At 37.5% G+C, this 19,735-nt stretch overlaps 1 protein-coding gene across 4 annotated transcripts in view; it reads left to right on the forward strand.

Annotated features, from left to right (window-relative positions):
- Prp16 (ATP-dependent RNA helicase l(1)G0007) overlaps positions 1 to 19,735 on the forward strand; it is a 400,014-nt gene that overhangs the window by 285,271 nt on the left and 95,008 nt on the right. The window contains exons 1-3 of one of the 4 annotated variants that reach the window (XM_083144017.1): positions 8,158 to 8,273; positions 13,061 to 13,198; positions 18,400 to 18,551. The exons of 1 other annotated variant lie outside the window; for it this stretch is intronic. In XM_083144017.1, the coding sequence (XP_083000143.1) occupies positions 18,407 to 18,551 (145 nt within the window). In that variant the 5' untranslated portion in view covers positions 8,158 to 8,273; positions 13,061 to 13,198; positions 18,400 to 18,406. Of the gene's footprint in view, positions 1 to 8,157; positions 8,274 to 8,459; positions 8,588 to 13,060; positions 13,199 to 18,399; positions 18,552 to 19,735 lie in introns of those variants that run through there. 2 more of the 4 variants (XM_083144018.1, XM_083144019.1) reach the window with 2 other exon arrangements.

The raw sequence follows: 19,735 nt of genomic DNA on the forward strand, positions 1-19,735 counted from the left end.
GACACTGTGAGCAGCTTCTGGTAACATGTTGTATAACTTAATTCCTAAATACTTGTAACTATTTTGCGTTTTACTTAATCTGATTGATGGTGTGTCGAGCTTGTAACAGAATCTTGTATTGTGTCTGTGCACAGTGTGTCTTGCGTTATAATTATGTACATTTTCTTTTGTATACACTAGACAGGTAAATATATATGAGCTTGGCACAGTCATTATCTTTAGTTCTTTAAAGAGATTTTTACAGGAAACAGACTGATCAAAGACTCCTGCCATGCTTCGTAAAGCTTTTTTCTGCCAGATAAATACATCCCCAGCACCAGATGAGTTTCCCCACAAGAGAATTCCATAAGTCAGAAGGCTATGAAAATATGCATAATATGATTGCAGCAACAAGTCCTTGCTAATGCATGTTCTAAGCTTTTTAAGTAGAAATACCACCCTGGCAAGTTTGGAACATAGGTGATTTGTTTGCGACTCCCAAGATAGTTTGGAGTCTAAGTGTAAACCAAGAAGTTTTACAGAAGTCCATTCATGGCCATTTCCTAATGTAAAAAATATTTTCTCTGTTTTATTTTCATTAATTGTAAGTTGATTTGTTTCAAACCAAAAAGTGGACCTTTCCTCTATTTCCTTATCAAGCTTCTCAACTGTAAATTTGTCACTGCCCACTGTAAGGAATGTGGTATCATCTGCATATAAAACAGTCTTATGAGGAATAATATTAGGTAAGTCATTTATATAAATATTGAACAACAATGGGCCGAGGACAGAACCTTGTGGAACTCCATTTTTTATATTTAAGAATTCTGATTTTATGTTGTCTACAGTGACCATTTGTTGTCTATTTGATAAGTAGGATTTTATTAGAGCAAGTTCAGTTTCTTTGATGCCATAGAAGTGTAATTTTTTTATTAATATTTGATGGGAAACAGAGTCAAAGGCTTTACTCAGGTCGATAAGTGTTGCACTTACAGAAAGTTTGGATTCAAATGCATCTAACACTGTGGAAACAATGGTTTCATTCGCTTTCACAGTGGATAAATGGGCTCTGAAACCATATTGTGCACTTGTATATAAATTATTATTTGTGAAATAGCTATCGAGTTGATTATATAAACAGTGTTCTATAATTTTTGAGACAATGGGAACAAGTGATATAGGACGGTAATTGTCGGGGCTCGATTTATCACCCTTTTTATACACGGGTATGACGACCGAGAGCTTGAGGCAGGAAGGAAAGTGCCCACAATACATCATCCAGTTTATGAGAATGCAAAGTGGGTACTGTAGAATATCAATGATTCTTTTTAAAATAAAGTTCGACATTCCATAAAAGTCTTCCGATTTTGAATTATTTAGGTTTTGTGCTGCTTTTAAAATATCAGCAGGTTGGGTCTCATGCCACCGGAAGTCAGTCAAAATGTTACCGATGTTTTGTGACATGAGATTATTATATTCATAATCAAATTGATTCATAGAATTGTGGTTTGTATCCAATTTGTTACCTACTCTGACAAAGAAATCATTAAATTCGCTTGGAGTAATCGGAACATTTTCTTTTCTTCTGGGTTTCCCTCTGCTTATACCGCGTTTGGTAGAACCTGTCCCGCTTCCCGCGCTAGGGAGCGCTCAACAGTTTCCGTGCTGGGGAAAGTCAAAGCCAGGCAGCCAATTAAAATACGCAACGTCGCAACAGCGTCTACGTAAACGCCTCTCTTCTGGCTTTCATTCGCTCCTCGCTGCCCAGCAGACGATTTTTTCCTCGTTTTTCATTGACACCGAAACTGTTGAGCGCTCCCTAGCGCGGGAAGCGGGACAGGTTCTACCAAACGCGGTATAATTCTGCCTTAATGACATTCCAAGCTGCTTTGCATTTATTATTGGAGTTATTAATAAATTTATCATTTGCTGTGCATTTAGCTTTTCTAATTTCTGATCTGTAAATATTTCTTAATTTGATATATCTGTTCTTATCTGCGTTACCATTTTTAAATCCATTATAATACATCATAAGCAAGATTTTTAATTTACTCAAGTGTGGATTATACCATTGACCTAAGTGTCTTTGTTCGCGTTTAGCTTTAATTGGTTTCTCCTTTTTTTGGACTCTAGGACAGCAGTCGTTACATATATCAGAGATGGTGCTCATAAATTTCTCAATTAATGCATCGACATTTGCACTTGAGAAAATTAAATGAATCCAATCAACGTCTTTTAATTTGTTTCTTAGTATATTCAGCCTGTTATCATTAATTAGTCTAACAGATTTAATTTGTTTATGTATAGTATTCAGAGGTATATTATTGTTCAATTTTAACCATAAGCCTTTGTGGTCCGTTAAATAAAATGTATTGAATATCCCTATCTCATAGCAGTATTTATCTAGGTTTGTTAAAATGTTATCTAGACAAGAGTCTAGTCTTGTTGGCCTATTGTTTGCGCAGTAATAGTTGAAAGATTTTAAAATATTTAGAAGATGTATTTGCTTAGGGGTACTGTTTCGAATGTCAAAATTGATGTCTCCAAGAATAATTATTTTATGTTTGTTAAAGTTTTTGTCTAGGTACGAAATAATATTTTGCACACACTCGATAAAAAATTCTACATTACTTTCAGGTGCTCTGTACACTGAGATAAGAATTGTTCTTAAATTTGGCAGTGACATAGCAGCCACTTCAAAACACCATTCTATGCAAAACTGACTAACATCTAAGATTTTAAAGCTGGTATCTAGGTTGTCGCTGATATATAGTGATACACCACCATGATTCATATTTGATCTGCAATAGCCAGTAATTAACCTGAAACCTGGAGGTACATATATTTGCAATTCTTCATCCCGTAGCCAGTGTTCGTTTATGCTAAAATACAGTTATTTATTCCCCCCATTAATATTTCTAGTTCATCTAATTTATTTCTAATGGATCTAATGTTCAGATGCAGTAGTAAGATATCATTTCCATTACAAGGTGGTATCCCTAACTTGGCTTGCCGTAATAATCGTGTTTGAATATTTTCGTGGATTAATCTCGCATCATAATTATGAATTGGATTGTCCACCACCCGACTCTCACTTACCATAAAAAAGAGTCCCTTAGTTTGATTGTTTTTTTTATATTCCTTTTCAGAGGCCTGTCCGTGACACTGACACTAATTTTTTCTTCAACTTTTACCGTATCATCATTTTTGTTTGGAGTTACGAGGTTAGTATCACACTGCACTTCACACACTTCACTTTCTGGTTTTTCCTTAAGAGGGTACACTGATTTCTGCGAGGGTGGTGTATTAGTAAATAGTGCATAGAGATTATCACACAGAAGTGTTTTCCCTTTCCGTTCAGATGTTGGCCATGGTTTGTGTGGCCATCTCTTCCAATTTCACTAACGCTTAGCATTTTTGCTGTGGGAGAGGATTTACACACTTTGTAAATTTTAGAGTTCACACTGTTAATTTGTAAATTTACACAGGAAGTTGGTATTAGATCGTATCTGTGTGGAATGGCAGTAATGACGACGTTGGTATGTTTTGTTGTTTCAAGGCAGTTTTTAAGTACTGAGATTACCAATTTTCCTTCATTTCTTGATATATCATTGGAACCACCCATTATGCATGGTCGTTTTTTCCATAGTCCTTGCACATGTCAGGTAATGATTTAACAACTTCTGTCAATGGGGCGCCAGGTTTAGTAAATCCAGATACATTGTATTCACTACACTTCTCGCCCAACTTAGAAGCAATACCACGACTATGGCTATCACCCAAAATTAAGACATTACCTTTGTAACTTTTATTGACTAGAGCGTTTTGGTCGTATTTTTTTGTGTCAGGACGTTTACTTGTTTTGTGTCGATTTCTCATTTTGTGGAGGACAACGCCATAAAAAAGAGGACACCGCAAAAAATGGCAAAACATTTGCCATTACTCATAACTTAATCAATATAAAAAAAATCTTACTAACATTTTGCTCACAGATACTTTTCAGGTGATCTCTTTCAATAACTTCCTCTTACCTTTAAGCAAAGAAAGCAATCACCTAATCAGTTATTTAACAAATGACAAAGAATATCTAGGATTTGAAGCACAGAATTTTACTCCACCCACAAGTGAATGCAAATGTAACAAGTAAAGTTCGCTCTAACTTATTTCCAAAAAGCGTATTAAAATTTTGGGTAGTTTAAATTGGATAGAGAAATATGATTTTAATGCCACGAACATTTCTAGCTCTCTTTCAACAGCACGGGAAAGTGACAGCCACCGTACACTTCATCTCATATTCGTTTCTTCCATCCTTTAAAAGCTGGATATTTTCTGGCAAGATCATTGTTGAATTTACACTTTCACTTCGTTATTTCATGAAAGAAAATATTACTTATAAATCAAAATTCTCCCTACGCGTTTCTGTATCGCCTATGCATAACTCGAAAATGAACTGGCTGACCTCCGTGGCGGAGTGGTTAGCACACTACCGCGCCACAACACCAACGGTCCCGGATTCGAATCCTGGCCTGGGCATGGGTGTTCTTTGTGAGTGTCCTTCATCAAAATCAAAATATCATCGTTCATCCTTATCTTCGCGATTAGCTAAAAGTGGCAGAAAACCGAAGTAAAATAAACCAAATCAATCAATCGAAAAGGAACTGCACAGAATACGTGCGTTTTAGCCCATTCAGTGGGCGAAGCAACGAGTTACATTAATACTAATGACTAGGGTGCGGAATTTTGCCTATTTGCTTTTTATATTCCTTTGTAGTAAAACATAGGCTTTAATGTCTAAAGTTCGTTTCATGGTGTTTCTAGTCCGAAAACGCATTTTTATAGTGCCTATAAATTCCTATTTTGCTCTATCGTGCCAAAAAATGGCTCTTCTGCAATGTTTGCATACTTCAGCTTATTTTACGTTCCTTTGGCTTTCCCTACATTGAAGGATAGAAGGCTTTGTTTATGTTGTACTGACTGAAATCTGGTATTCGACAGATTTGAGGGTCTCAATTGGAACATTGTTTAAAATATTTTTTTTCTTACAATTGTGCAAATTGTTTTTTCATCAACTGTTTAAATTCGCACAGTCGTTAGCACAAGCTCTTTTTGTGAGAATTACTTTAATTGACGATTCCCTGCAAATGTGAATTTCGATCATAGTTTGTCAATCGTTAGCCCACTTTTATAATGAACTGAAGTGCTAATACAGTATAATTGTGCATTGTAAATAGAAAATTGAAATAAGTTCACATTCATTGTCTGTTTTAATGTCTTTTTTAAATTTCAGGGTGCCTATTTTCCTACCTTTTCTAAATTTATAGTGTCTTTTTAAGTGCCTATTTTCATCATTTTGGTGCCTTTATCAGAGATTTTTAGTGCCTATAAATCCGCATCCTATTAATGTGTCAGTTAGGAAAGTGATCGTGTTCAGCTCACAGATGCTATTTGAGCATTGCTCGAAAACTTAACTCACCTCAAGTAATATGCCTTAAATGATGATCGTTATGTGTGGAAGCATTCTCTATGCAGCACATTTGCTATGGTCGATGGTTTGCTCTTTCCAGAATAGGAGGACATTCTAAGAAATCCGCCCGGACGCCGGACAGACACCTAAAAAAGAAGACATGTCCGGATAAAAGAGGACGTCTGGTCACCCTAGATGCAGCGTTTCAAACACAAGGAGCAACGAATGTCTTCGTGCATGGATTTCTAGAGCGCTAAGCAGACTACCGAGTTCACTGCCGAACGAGAACGTCATAACTGGAATATCCAATCAGAGGCCGTTCGGTTTCAATTTGGCACAACTTCTAAGGCCAGTTTCTCGCAAACTATTTGGAATTAACACAAACTATTTTGCACAACGTTAGTATAAAATGAATGGCATGCAGTGATACAGTTAAAATCATATTTTAGGTTAGAGTGGAAATGTCCATTATTGAACTTGAAAGGGGGGTGAAATACCATGTGTTACCTATGGTACAATTTCCGGAGGGATAAAGTACAGCTGACCGCTCAGGAGAAGATCCCTGACGGAAGTGAAGTGACGTAGCAGCAGACGACTCCACTAAACTGCCGTACTCTTGTTGTTACATGGCAGTGGAGAAGTGAAAGTCTGTCGATCAGCTATCTGAACCATGCCAAAATGCAAATGTGTTTTTAGTGACGTCTTACAAAAACGGTTTCCTGACTTTAGGCCTGGAAGAAAAAAACTCCGAGGCAGAATGTCAATTTATGTTATTCCTTTAAAGTAAGAGACCAAAGCATAGTGAATAAATATTAGAATATTCACACATTTGCCTACAACGAGGCCTATTATTAGTTATACGGAAACGGTGTAAAATTATTTTACAGGGGTGTGTGATCTATAAGCCCACCAAAACACCAGTAAGCACAAAACGTGTGTCTTCGTCTAAAGTTAACAACATTTTTCAATCTAAAAATGCCTTCATTTTTAAAGTTTGTCATCTGGTAACCCTAAAGCCGTTGTCGTTTATTCTCTTTAAACAGGATAAGCAATACAAAAGTATTCTGGCCACTGAAAGAAAAACAGCAAACCGTTGCTGCGGACACACGCTCTGCGTAATCGACGCAAATCAACTCCCACGCACTTCGAAAAGGCGCAGCGGAAGGCTTTCTGCTAACCCTAAAATCTGCAAATGGACCGGTCCTTCCCTTCACCCCGTCTCCCCTCGTTTGGGGATCTTCTCGTGAGCGGTGAGCTGTACACTGATGTAAAGCATCCCCCTGTCGATAGACAAGTACACTGATGTAAAGATTATGAATTTGAAGGGGGGGGGGGAACGAAATGACATGTGTCACCTATGGTAGAATTTCCGGGGTGATAAAGAACCCTAATGTAAAATGTCCTGCTGTTGATAGACAAGTCTAGGGGAAGAAGGATCACCCCTTTTGATAGATCAGTATATGTATGAATTTGAAGGGGTGGAGATAATACCATATGATAATACCATGGTTCACCTGTGGTAGAAATTCCGGGGGATTAAGTACACTGACGTAAAACGGCCCCCTGTTGATAGACAATCAGATCTAGGGGGACGAAATACCATACATCACCTATGGTAGAATTTCCGGGGGGTACACTGGTGGAAAACGTCACCCTGACCATAGAATCTATGCCCTGACGTGAATTTCAACAGTATTTGAAAGATTTTCCTCAAGAACCAAAACATAATTCACAGAGATATTTTGCACATTTCATTCATGTGGCCGCGGTGGCTCAGTCGGTAACGCGTCTGACTACCATGCTAAAGGTCCCGGGTTCGATCCCCCGGCCGGTTCAAATCCGGGAACTTTTCTAACGATGGAAGCGGCCCCGGCGCCCACCCAGCGTCGAATAACATCGGTACTTGGGGGAAACCCTGGGGGGGGGGTAAAGGCGGTCAGGGGCGTGATGCTGATCACATCAACCCCACTCACGACCGGATCAAGAAAGTGTGGGGCGTTACCCCCACACCCCCAAACGCCTTCATTGCGTGGTGCTAAGCACAGGGGAACACTTTACCTTTTTTTTTATTCTTGTATCATAATCATAAGCGTTTTTCATGTAGGCTTATTAGAAATGAAAATGTCAATTTTTCGTTGATTCATCGGCCAGTTTTAGATTCTTTCTTCTTTTGGACATCGAATCATAGTGAAGTATTCCTGTAACGTAAATAAACAACTTAACTGGAATACAAGTACAATAATCCTTTTGATAAGTTAATAGTGATACGAGTTATAGAGGCTAATTATTCTATGCTGTAAAATGCACATATATTTCATGCCCGTTTGAACGTCCAACCAAAGAATAAATAATCTCAAAGCGTCTATCCACCTATTAAGCCATAGCAGAGTATCATGTCAATTAGGTAGCAAGTTTGGCGACTCATGATTAGTCATGCCATTGTGAGGCAGATCTGGAGCGGCCCCCCCTCCCCCATCCCTACACATACGTTCTTACTAAAGTAACAAATGTACTAAGACATTGTAGTAGAAATATTATGTAAGATAACCTCGTTTTTTTTTCCGGTCAAATTCCATGTGTCGTACTATAAAAAACTGGGGAACTGAGCTCCGTGTAGAGCACTTCAGCCCCCAAAGCCCCCTCTGCGAGAGACACGAAAGAGCATACCAAACAAGGAACAAGGACAGGAATTGCAAATCGTTCATTTGGTTGTCAGTTGTTTCAGACAAAAGCAATACGAAATGCACACTTAACGTGTTCATATGGAAAACTCGTTGGATGTTATGTGTTCATACGTATAGCGTATAATTAACATTGAGATTTTTAACAGGTAAGGAACTTTTAGCATTGAAGGTTAGATGTTTATGAAACATTTTTTGTATGAATAAACGTGCAAACACTTCATAAGGTTAACCGTGCTAACTTGCATGTAGTGCACGACACATCAGTGTCAGAAGTGTCAAGTACGTTCATTGCAGTGTTTATAATCAAGTCAACTTTATGAACAGGAGGTACGTGATTGCAGTGTTTATAATCAAGAAGTCAACTTTATGAACAGATGATATTTTTTTCACGTAATTTAAACCAAAGAGCTTCCAATGGGTATAGAACATATTGATGAACCCATCATCGTCAGTAACGCGGGTAAGTGCAGATTAGTATAATTCCATCAGACGGACCTGATATTTTCAGTAGACCTAAATATCTGTTGAGCCATGACTTATCGAACCTTTGCCTATGAAATACCATAGCCTATGTTTATTTAATTCAAAACTTGGTAACAGTTTCATAGATCGGGGACACCTTAAAATCGGATATTTTGTGTTTTGCATGGTTCGTACTTACCAATTGTGTATTGCGGAACATAGTTCAAGGTGCCATATATGCCTTTTACACGAAAACAAACACAATTTTTCACATTCTGAGTGCTTTTTTGGTACTATTATCGTATGGGTGAAACACCTACGAATCATATATTTCGGACTTCTTTACATTGCTAACGCGTTGCGGAACATTTCTTAAGGCGAAATAATGCATTTCTAACTAAGATAATGTTTATTTTCTCTATTTACGAGTACTTACTGTTACTTGTTGTTTCGAATCTGTAACACATTATGGCCGTGATAGCATACTGGTTTAGGGGGCGTTCTGAGAATGTTTTGTCCATTTATGCAGTGGTGCAACCTCGTTCACCGGAAAATATCTACTTTCGTGCCCCTATTTGAAATTATGCTAATACGTCGCATTTACGTGTAGAACTTGTAAAATAACCTTGCGATTTACCACGTTCATTGTCCATACACAGCAATTCGGAACCATCTTTCTTTCGCAATTCGTTAATGGTCTTCCTTTACGCACAACTCTCTTGCAACCTTGAATATTGACGTCAGACGAGGAATGCCTACGTGGTTAGGTTAGGCCTGTTAGGTTAGGTTCCATTAGCATACATACAAAGAAAAAAATAATATTTTCGCTAAGAGACGCGTTACCTTTGTATTGCCTAACATGAAAAAGGTCTCTCCTGTGACGTCAGAACACAATGTTGCTAGAGTGTTGTGCGATAAGTGACACCTATTCGGGTCGGAACCATCTTTCTTTCGAAATTGGTTAATGCTCTTCCTTTACGCACAACCATCTTGCAACCTTGAATATTGACGTCAGACGAGGAATGCCTATGTGGTTAGGTTAGGCCTGTTAGGTTAGGTTCCATTAGCATAGATACAAAGAAAAAATATTATTTTCGCTAAGAGACGCGTTAGCTTGTATTGCCTAACATGAAAAAGATCTTTCCTGTTACGTCAGAACACAATGTTGCTACAGTGTTGTGCGATAAGTGACACCAATTCGGGTCGGAACCATCTTTCTTTCGTAATTCGTTAATTCTCTTCCTTGCAACCTTGAATATTGACGTCAGACGAGGAATGCCTACGTGGTTAGGTTAGGTTCCATTAGCATAAATACAAAGAAAAATTGTAAAAACAGCTCTCTCCTGTGATGTCGGAACACAATGTTGCTACAATGTTGTGCAATAAGTGACACCCATTCGGGAAAAATGGCTTGTTCCGAACTCGACAGGTGGTTCTAGTGAAAACACGGCGAGGCTGAAACACTGGCTACGGGGTTGCATCGTCTTAACACACGGAACATTGCACTCTCATGCAAAAAGCAAATGGCGGAGCAGAAACAGCATGTCGGACAGAGATTTTCGCAGAAAACAACACGCATTCACATTAAAATGGATCAAATCTACATTCAGGAACTTCCAAAACGCTCAAGAAAATGATTTCCGTAAGTACTTTCTCCTGTAAATTTGAAGGAAATTTGAAGGAATCCGTTTTACCCATACGATAATGTTACCGCTTTTTTTTTTATTCCTTTCTTCGCTTCCGGAACACACAATATGGCGGGCACATCTTGACTCACTTTGTGGGTATGCAGTGTTTCAACCTTCTGCACCGAAAAATACCTTCTATCGTGTTCGCCACTGGTGGAAATTATACATTATGCACTGGTAGCTGACGGATAGCCCCACGAACCATTCACGGATAGCCCCACAAACCATTATGCAGGGTAGCTGACTAATAGCCCCACGAACCATTTCTAATAAGGTTAGGTTAGGTTTGGTTATGTTAGGCAAAGAAACTACTTACGGAAATGAGTTTCTCCAAGGTTTACAACGTTCGTCGAGGTATTTTCTTTCATCGTGGAATATATTTGACCGGGAAATGATGTATTTTTAAAAGTGAACATGATTCCTTATTTGCTTGTCTCAATATGTATTGCATCAACCTGGAGAAGTCTGCAGAGATCACAAGTACAAATAGCACTACTATTTCAAAGCTCAATATTTGTGTTTGTTGCCAACAATATAATATTAAAAAATATATTGGCATGTCTTAGGGTTCGAAGGGTGTTTACCAGTCAAGAATGTCAAAAAATTATGCTTGTAGTCAAGAATTTTTGCTATTTTTTTACAGTATAGTAAGTTTACATTATTATATACCTGTACTGGGATTTGATTAAATTGAATAATTGGAAATCTAAAATAGTATTGAGTTGTGGTAAATATTTATTCCCTTTCTTTCTTAAGAATTACATTCTTGTATGCATGAGGTTTTGTAAAAATATTAAAGAAATGTGACCATCCAGGATGAAGTTTGAAACATTAATTTTTACATACATTAATAATTAAAGCAAGTCTAAATCTCTTGTTAAAGTACAGCTTCAGTTTCCATCTTAACCAGCCTTGTGGTAGGGGTTTTTCACTGAATAAAAATATATATTTTCTTAATTGCCTACTATACCTTAGTTGGGGGCGATTAAATAAATCTTAAGAAAAAGGTAAAGAAAGTGTCAAGAATTGAAATTTGTTATTTTGGTGGACACCCTGTGTAATCTTAAATTTCACCAAATTCACTTTAATTCTTCAGGGATACATTCTAAAACATGAGCATTTATATGTTGGAGATTGTGGTGGTAAAAATAGGTGTCCATAAGAAGTACTACATGTAAAAGGCAAGGGTTAAAACATGTGCTTGAGCCACCCTTCTGTAGGAACATGTTTTAGCTTTCACTGCAACAATTTTAACATTCGTATAATAATAACCCATGATGCAACATGGCCTACCTAACATCTGCGAGCCTCACTCCACATGCCTCAGCTGAGATGGGAGATCATCCAACCACTTACAGGGTAATGTGTGGTTTGAGCAACGGACCCCCAGCCATTGTTGTAGTTTTCCATGGGCGGGTTATGCTACTCATTCATAGTTCCCCAATTTCATCGTGATGGTAAGTGGCCATGGGTCCCATACACTAACTGATATCTTTGGAAAAAAGTTGGGTACCAGTTCGTTATATCGGAGACACATTAAAATCGGATATTTTGTGTTTCGCATGGTTTGTACTTACCAATTGTGTATTGCGGAACATATTACAAGGTGCCATTATGCTTTTTACACGAAAACAAACACAATTTTTCACAAGAGAGTAGTTTTTTTTATTCCTTTTTTCGCTTCCTTAACACACAATATGGCAGACACAGGTTGACTACCGCTGTGGGTATGCAGTTTCCAACCTTCTTCACCGAAAAATACCTACTATCCTGTTCGTCACGTGTGCAAATTGTAAATTATGAACGGGTAGCTGACTGATAGCCCCACGAACCATTCACGGATAGCCCCACAAACCATTTCCAATAAGGTTAGGTTAGGCAAGCATAGTTAAAAAAAGGGGGGGTTGTAAACACTGACAGGGGCTTACGTCATCAAACGTGTGGAGCTTCTGGTTCACGTAGGAAAGCAATGCAAATTGTGCGTTTCTCTTGCAAAATACATGATTTCCTGGTCAAATAGATTCCCCGATGAAAGCAAATCTCGACGAATGTTAGAAACCTTAGAGAAACTCATTTCCGTAACTAGTTTCTTGTGTAAAAATGAAGAAACGTGTCTCCGATATACCGAACTGTTACCAAAAGTTGTTACACTTCCTCAGAAGACTCGAAACAGTGTGTATCCCATCGCTCGAGTCTAAAGCCTCACGTCTTAAACTGCACACCCAGGGTGTGGGACTTAGCCTTAGTATGGTTGATTGATTTGTTTTATTTTACTTCACATTTATGACTGTTTTTGGCTACTCGCGAAAATGATGATGAGTTATGATATGAAATTGATGAAGGGACACACGACACACAAAGAACATCCATGCCCAGACCAGTATTCGAACCTGGGACCTCTGGCATCATAGCATGGTGTGCTAACGATTTCACCAAGGAGGCTGCTATTAACCCAAATATGGATATATCTTTTTTAAATGTATTTTTGTCACCACTTTCTCCAGTATGTATGTGCTCCTGTTTTAGAAATTATCCCTAAAGCGGTCAAGTGAATTTGGTGAAATGTAAGATTACAACGTTACGAAGTGCAAAGGTGAGTACTTTTTAAATTAATGTAGATTTTAAGCATCATAGCCTAACATTATTTCTTCAAAATGCACTGTTAGTAGCGTTGGTTGCAGAATATTGCCAAAAATATTCAGTAAATACATGAAGCATACAGATACAGTGAACAATGTGTGGTAGGAATCATTAAATATATATATATATATTTTTTATTGCAGGATTTTATATACTGGAAAGAAAATGATACAAGAAGGCATGTAAGAATAATTCAGCTAGCTTTATTCATGTTATCAGGTTTAAAATCAAGCAGACTGCTGATTGCAAGCAAATGTAAAGTTGCAAGTTTCTGAATATAGGTATGTTTTGATTTTAAGTGTTATTTTTAGCACATGTATGCGTAAAGTAGAATATCTCCTAATCTATTTTTTTTGTGGAGGTGGGGGAGGGGGGCTGAAAATATCATCAATCAATACTGACTGTTTGTTTGAGTTTGTTTTAAGTCCACTTTATGCACAGATAGGCTAATCAGAATGGACATACAATTTAAAGAGGGATCCGAACCACTGTGCACCTGCTCCAGTTATTGAACCTGGGGTAAACTTTCCGTATCTGGAAAAATGTATTTCTTAAAATTTACAGGATAAATTACTTACCGAATACAGTTTCTTTAGACTTGTGGAAGTTCGGGGAAGTGTTTTCTCGCATCGTTCATTGAATTTTGCCGGTAAATCATGTATTTTTCGATATAAATGTGTGACCGATGCACGAAAGCTGTTGCATCCATTTCTTTCCAACCGGATGTTGCCTGTGTGTGATGACGTAATCCCGGTCAGTGTTTCCAAACACGGGTTTTTGTAACTGTAGAAGGTACGTTTCCGCAAATGGTTTGTGGGGCTATGTGTCAATGGTTCGTGGGGCTGTGTGTCAATGGTTTGTGGTGGGGCTATGCGAGAATGGTGTGTGGGGCTATGCATTTTTTTTTCTAAACCAATTTTTGACTATTCTAACCTAAACATGACCCAACCTAACCTAACCTTACCGGAAATGGTTCGTGGGGATATGCATCAATGGTTTGTGGGGCTACGTAGGTATTTCTGGGTGGAGTAGGGTGGAAACACTGCATGCCGACTACGGTAGTGAAACTGTGACTGCCATTTAGCATGTTACCGAAGGGAAAAAGAAACGAACAAAACTTCATACGTCGAAAATATAAATTATTTCCGTGAGAAAATCATAATGCCACCTTCAGCAATGTTTCTCAATGCAGAAGACATAAGTAGGAATATGGAAAGTGACATATATATCGAGTTTCAGGCATTTTCCGGATACGGAAAGTTTACCGAACCTGGGACTCCTTGATTACAAAGCAATGAACTTACCACTACATCAGGGAGGTCCTAAACAATACTGTGATTGTGCTATTTCCTTTACTTTTCCATATTGATCTTTTGAGCCAAAGGTGGTACCGATGAAACATTTCAAATTTTGAACAGGCCATTTTATATTGTAATTGAAATTTTTAGTGTACTGAAAGACTTTATGAATACAGGTTGTCTATAAATGAAGTATCTATTTTGTTGAAATAGTGATTTTACTTGCCATGTTTTTCATGGTATATGTTTGTTACACATTCTTTTCAACATGTGCATCGTCCACATCACGACACACTTCGCATCTGTCGCCAGTGGCACAAACTTTATTCCGGATAATTGCAGGTGTTATGGCGGCAGCACCTTGTGTACTGCAGTTTCGGATCATTGTCGGTGAACACCCATCAGTAAGATGGTGGCCTTAGATGTCCGAACGTTCCAGAGTGCTCACTTTCCTGGGAGATGGGTTGGGTGCTGGGGAACCCTGATGTAGGCAGCACGTTTCCCTAACCTTATGTCTTTGTGTGGGGATTTATTAAAGCATGTGTGTTCACCATGTGTGACCCATTACCACATTGGGGGAGTTCCGAAACTGCATTACACAAGCTGCTGCCGCCATAACACGGCAATGCTCCAGAACGTTTTTCATGCCACTGCCGACAGATGGAAAGTGTGTCATGATTTGGATGATGCACATGTTGAACGTAATGTATAACGAACATATTCTATGTAAAACCGTGCGAGTAAAGCCACTATTTTAACAAAATAGTTACTTAATTTGTGGACACCCTGTACAACAAAATCATTATAACCTTAGGTTTATACATTTATTAAAATTACATTTAAAGCTCAAATGATTGTGCTAGAGATCCAAGAAAGGTTTCAATCGAAACTCCTTCTTTAGGCTCTTATGTGATTTGTGACGCTGTAGGGTTTGTAATGAAAAAAAAATATTTCCAAAATCAATATGAGAATTTCAATTTATCTCAAAGATTTTTTTTTAATTGTGAGAACATTTTCAAAAACTGTTAATAATGTTGTTAATTGTCACCAATGTTTTACTTTGGGCCAAGAATGAGTTTTGTGTTGAAAGTTAGAGTGTACTACGTTAGTTCCATAAGGCTACTCCTCTGTTTTGCTTCTCAATTGTCACAAGTTTTAAATGATGGAACATTAGATGGTACAGTGTTAGATTTATTGGAGTATGAAGTCTCTCTTTAGTATTATCTTCAAAAGTCTTACTTTCTAATATTTGGGTTATTTTTAATACGGGTGTGACCTCAACCACCTCTGATGTAGAAGCCCGGCTGTGAATATGCTTCATTGAAATGCACAAATGTACGGAAGGCATACCAATCACTGCTATGATAATTTTGAGAAATGAGCTTCTTGATTGACATTAAAAAAAGTTAGGAAGTGGCACCATCATTTGCTTCTTGCTGTCCAGCAGACACCATTTCCAATTGGCAGGGGAACTGTTGAGTGATTGTTAGTGGGGGAAAGGACAGGTTGGAACAAATGGAATTTATAAACATTAGTGCAAAAGAACCTTTGGGTTTCGACCAGTCTCTTCTATGGTTACTTGAAGACAAGGTGGACTGATTTAAATCAGGTGATTTTTTTTTAAAAAATCACCGATTCAATTCACTTTAAATAAATGATTTATAGAATAATGTACATATGGATTGTAGATATCATATTCATTATTGATGAATGTATATTAATCTCGTAATCATTTACTGGTGTTTATTAGGCTCTAAGGAAGGAAACAAAAAATATATATACTGATTGGCTGAAGCTCATAAAAAGGTAAGGTACTCCCTAGTGCTTTGCACCATTCCATGAAGGTGAAGCTCATAGGAAAAGAAATGTAAACTGTAAACAAACTTGAAATTCTCTTGATTTAAAATTCAATCATTTTTGTGGGCAAAAGTTGCAAACATTTTGTGTAGATTAATATACAAAATACTAATCATGTTAAATCATGAATAGTGACGTCATTAAACTGTAAACTGCAGCTGCTATTTTGCAAACTATAATTAAAAAAATTCCGAAATTCAGACTACAAAAAATATTTTAAGTTTATTTTGCCCAGGATATTTTATTTTCACTGGAAGAAAAGTTACTGAAATTATTATAGTTTTATTAACACCATCAGCAAACATTTCCATAGTAAGTTCATACATGAGTATCAGAAACAGAAAAATGCATGTTTAAGTATAATTTTTTATTGGCTTTAATCAAACGGTTCAAATACGAGGGTAATTCGGAAAGTAACCACCATTGTGGTGTGGCGCTAGTAGTAGTGGGCAGAGTGCAATCTGTGATTCAGTAAGCTTCCCTCTGTGCTAGTGAGAGCATCGTAGTGCCACGTGTGTGCTGCTTATAATGTCAAAAAATGTATGCTGCCATCGAAAATTCTACCAAATGCGAGGCACATGGAGTGATGCTAAGAGAATCTTGCTTGTCGAAATCATGGAATGTGGTACGACAATCACTTCTGAAGTTTACTGAGAAGAGCCATCCAGCACAAACGACACGATTTGCTGACATCTGGGGTTGTGTTCACACTGCTCGGCGAACACAAGACCTTTTGCGCCAATTCAAATGGGACATTTTTGATCATCCCCCATACATCCCAGACTTGGGTCCTTCTGATTTTCATCTGTTCACGCATATGAAGAAGTGGCTTAGGGCACAGCACTTTGCTGACGATGAGGATCTTCAAAATGCTGTGACAGATTGGTTGAATTTCCAGGTGGCCGAGTTTATGCAGAAGCGATTGGTAAGTTGGTGAAACGCTATGACAAGTGCTTGAATTTACATGGCAACTATGTTGAAAAATAGGGGACAGCTGTACCTTTCAGATGTAAAGCAAAAATGTGGTGTATCTATGAACATTTTTTGGTTACAGTCAACCGGCAGTTACTTTCCGAATGACCCTCGTATTTTGCAGGGCTATTTACCAGTAAATAAATAAAGAAACATATATCACATCAGACAGACACTTGAGAAAAAGTGGGAATATAATCAAAATGTCCATCAGCTATTCATTGGTAAAAAAAAGCATATGATGCAGTGTGACTGTATCGGTGTGACTCAGCTGTTAGCATATGCAGATGAAGTAGACTTATTAGGGGATGATGTAAATACAATTAAGAATAATGCTAAAAAAATTCAAAGCAGCTAATGAGATAGGTTTGGAAGTTACCAAAGAGAAAACTAAATATATGCTTACAGGCCGAAACCAAGTGTTAGGTAATAATCAAAATCTAATTATTGATAACAACTCATTTGAACCAGTTTCCAAATTCAAGTATTTAGGAGTAATACCAACAAATGAAAATGATATTAAAGAGAAAATAAAAAGCAGGCTTAATTCAGGAAATGCATGTTACTTTTCTCTTTAAAAGTAAAAATATACAAAACAGTAATTTTGCCTGTAATATTATATGGATGTGAAACTTGGTCCCTTACATTGAAAGAGGAACATAAATTGAGAGTATTTGAAAATAAGATCCTTGGGAAAATATTTGGGCCTAAAAGGGATGAGGAGACAGGTGAATGGAGAAGGTTATGTATTTCAGAAGTACATAATTTGTATTCATGTCCAGATATTATTAGAATGATTAAATCAAGAAGACTTAGGTGGGCAGGCCATGTGGCACAAATGGGAGAGGAAAGAAGAGATTACAGGAATTTTGTTGGGAAACCTGATGGTAAGAGACCAGTAGGAAGACCAAGACAAAGATGGAGGGATTATGTTGAGATGGAGGTAATGAAAATTGCTAGGGATGGAAAAGAGTATATAGATCTTGCTCAGGATAAAGACAGATGGAAGGCCTGTGTTGCTGCAGCCATGAACCTTCGGGTTTAAGAAGGCTAGAGAGTTAGTTAGTTAGTTATAGCTATATGTATGGTGCCAAAAACCATGCAAGCAATTTTAAGCATACTTTTTTTTAAATCGATTTAAATAAATAAACATCAAAAATATTTTTAAAATTAATTTTTATCCACCCCGCTTGAAGGTAAAGGTCACCATATAACATTGACTTATATCAAGTATTCTGACCTACCTCCACATACACATGTACTGTGTAACTCTGCAGCAAATTGCAAGATACAGGGATTATTTTTATTTTTACTTGTGTTGATAAAACTTTATTAATTTGGTTGGTTTAATTCAGGTTGATTATGGATGGACCATCCGTGTATAGACTGGAGGGAAGCTGTGGTGGCCCTGGAGGGCTCATCATTAAGAAGAAGCCAGATGATGGTGCTGGAACGTTTAAATCTCCAACTCCCAAAGCATCCCTTCTTGGACTGGATAAATTGGCAGGTAACAATATATGGCTTATTTGCTGATGCCGACAAATTACTGACATACAATTTATTGATAAGAGTAACCAATCTGACGTATAACACAAATTATTGCTTTAGAAAAATTCTTCATATTTAGACAGTTGCACCACAACACCAGGATATATGAATTGTAGTTTTATGTTCCTAAAAAATAACTGTATGGTATAATTTTATGTATAGAAATATCTATGGCTGAGCCGATACTACTTTGAACCAATACCCTTACCGATTCCCACCGATAGCAATACTTGAAAATTTGTTCAAAATATTGATCAATATTGGTGTGTAAATATTCTTCTCCAATTATATTCATTAAATTACCCAGAATTTGCTTTACACTATTCAAGAATTACATCAGAATATTAAAATAGATGTTATGTAATAAAAGAACTACAGTAATACTTGAAGCTTTCCTGGCGATGAATGACGAAAACATTCTCACTTGCTATCGAACAGTTGAGTTGTGGAAATGATTTCAAGCTTTCACTCTCATCTTCAGGGTAGAACACTTCTGATGCTTGTTCGGAATATGGTGTGGAAACTTGTAAGGAGTATGGTGTGGAAACTTGACATGAGCCAGGAGGTTAAGAAGTGGGATGTGTTCAGAGCCATGGGAGGAATTGTCACCAGTTGGAGGGCTGTGAACCTTGAAGTGATCGCAAAGTGCTTCTGACATACCCACTTCGTCCTACCAGTCGGCATAAGCTTGACAAAACTTGTTTCGAGTTCAGTTTATGCTGTTGGGCTAATCAATACATATGCTGTTTAAAGTGCGATCTGCATAACTGAAATATAATAATACACAACCTTAGGCGAATTGGCAGAGACGGACAGAAAAAAACGACAACATACTAACGAGAGTAAGACTTACTAGCGTGAAAGTATAATTGCGATTTCACTGTATTCAAATTACGTAACGTATAATTTTGCATGAGAGTCATTAAAAAAATAAAGGCCTAAGCACAATTTTAACACTTTTTTGCATGTGGGTGGTTGGGGGTGGATCAAAATTGGTGCAAATTTCAATAACCCCTTCAAAATAACTATCTTTTTCCCAGGAACTGTGAAAGATCGCAGTATCGAGAGTTGACTGTATTTACTTTTCCGTGTAACTCTTTTTATGTGAATCTATGTATTAATTTCTGTGGTCACCTTCTCCAT

The sequence above is a fragment of the Lepisma saccharinum genome, chromosome 22, assembly GCF_977018435.1.
Source record: "Lepisma saccharinum chromosome 22, izLepSacc3.1, whole genome shotgun sequence".
In the NCBI taxonomy this organism is placed as follows: domain Eukaryota; kingdom Metazoa; phylum Arthropoda; class Insecta; order Zygentoma; family Lepismatidae; genus Lepisma; species Lepisma saccharinum.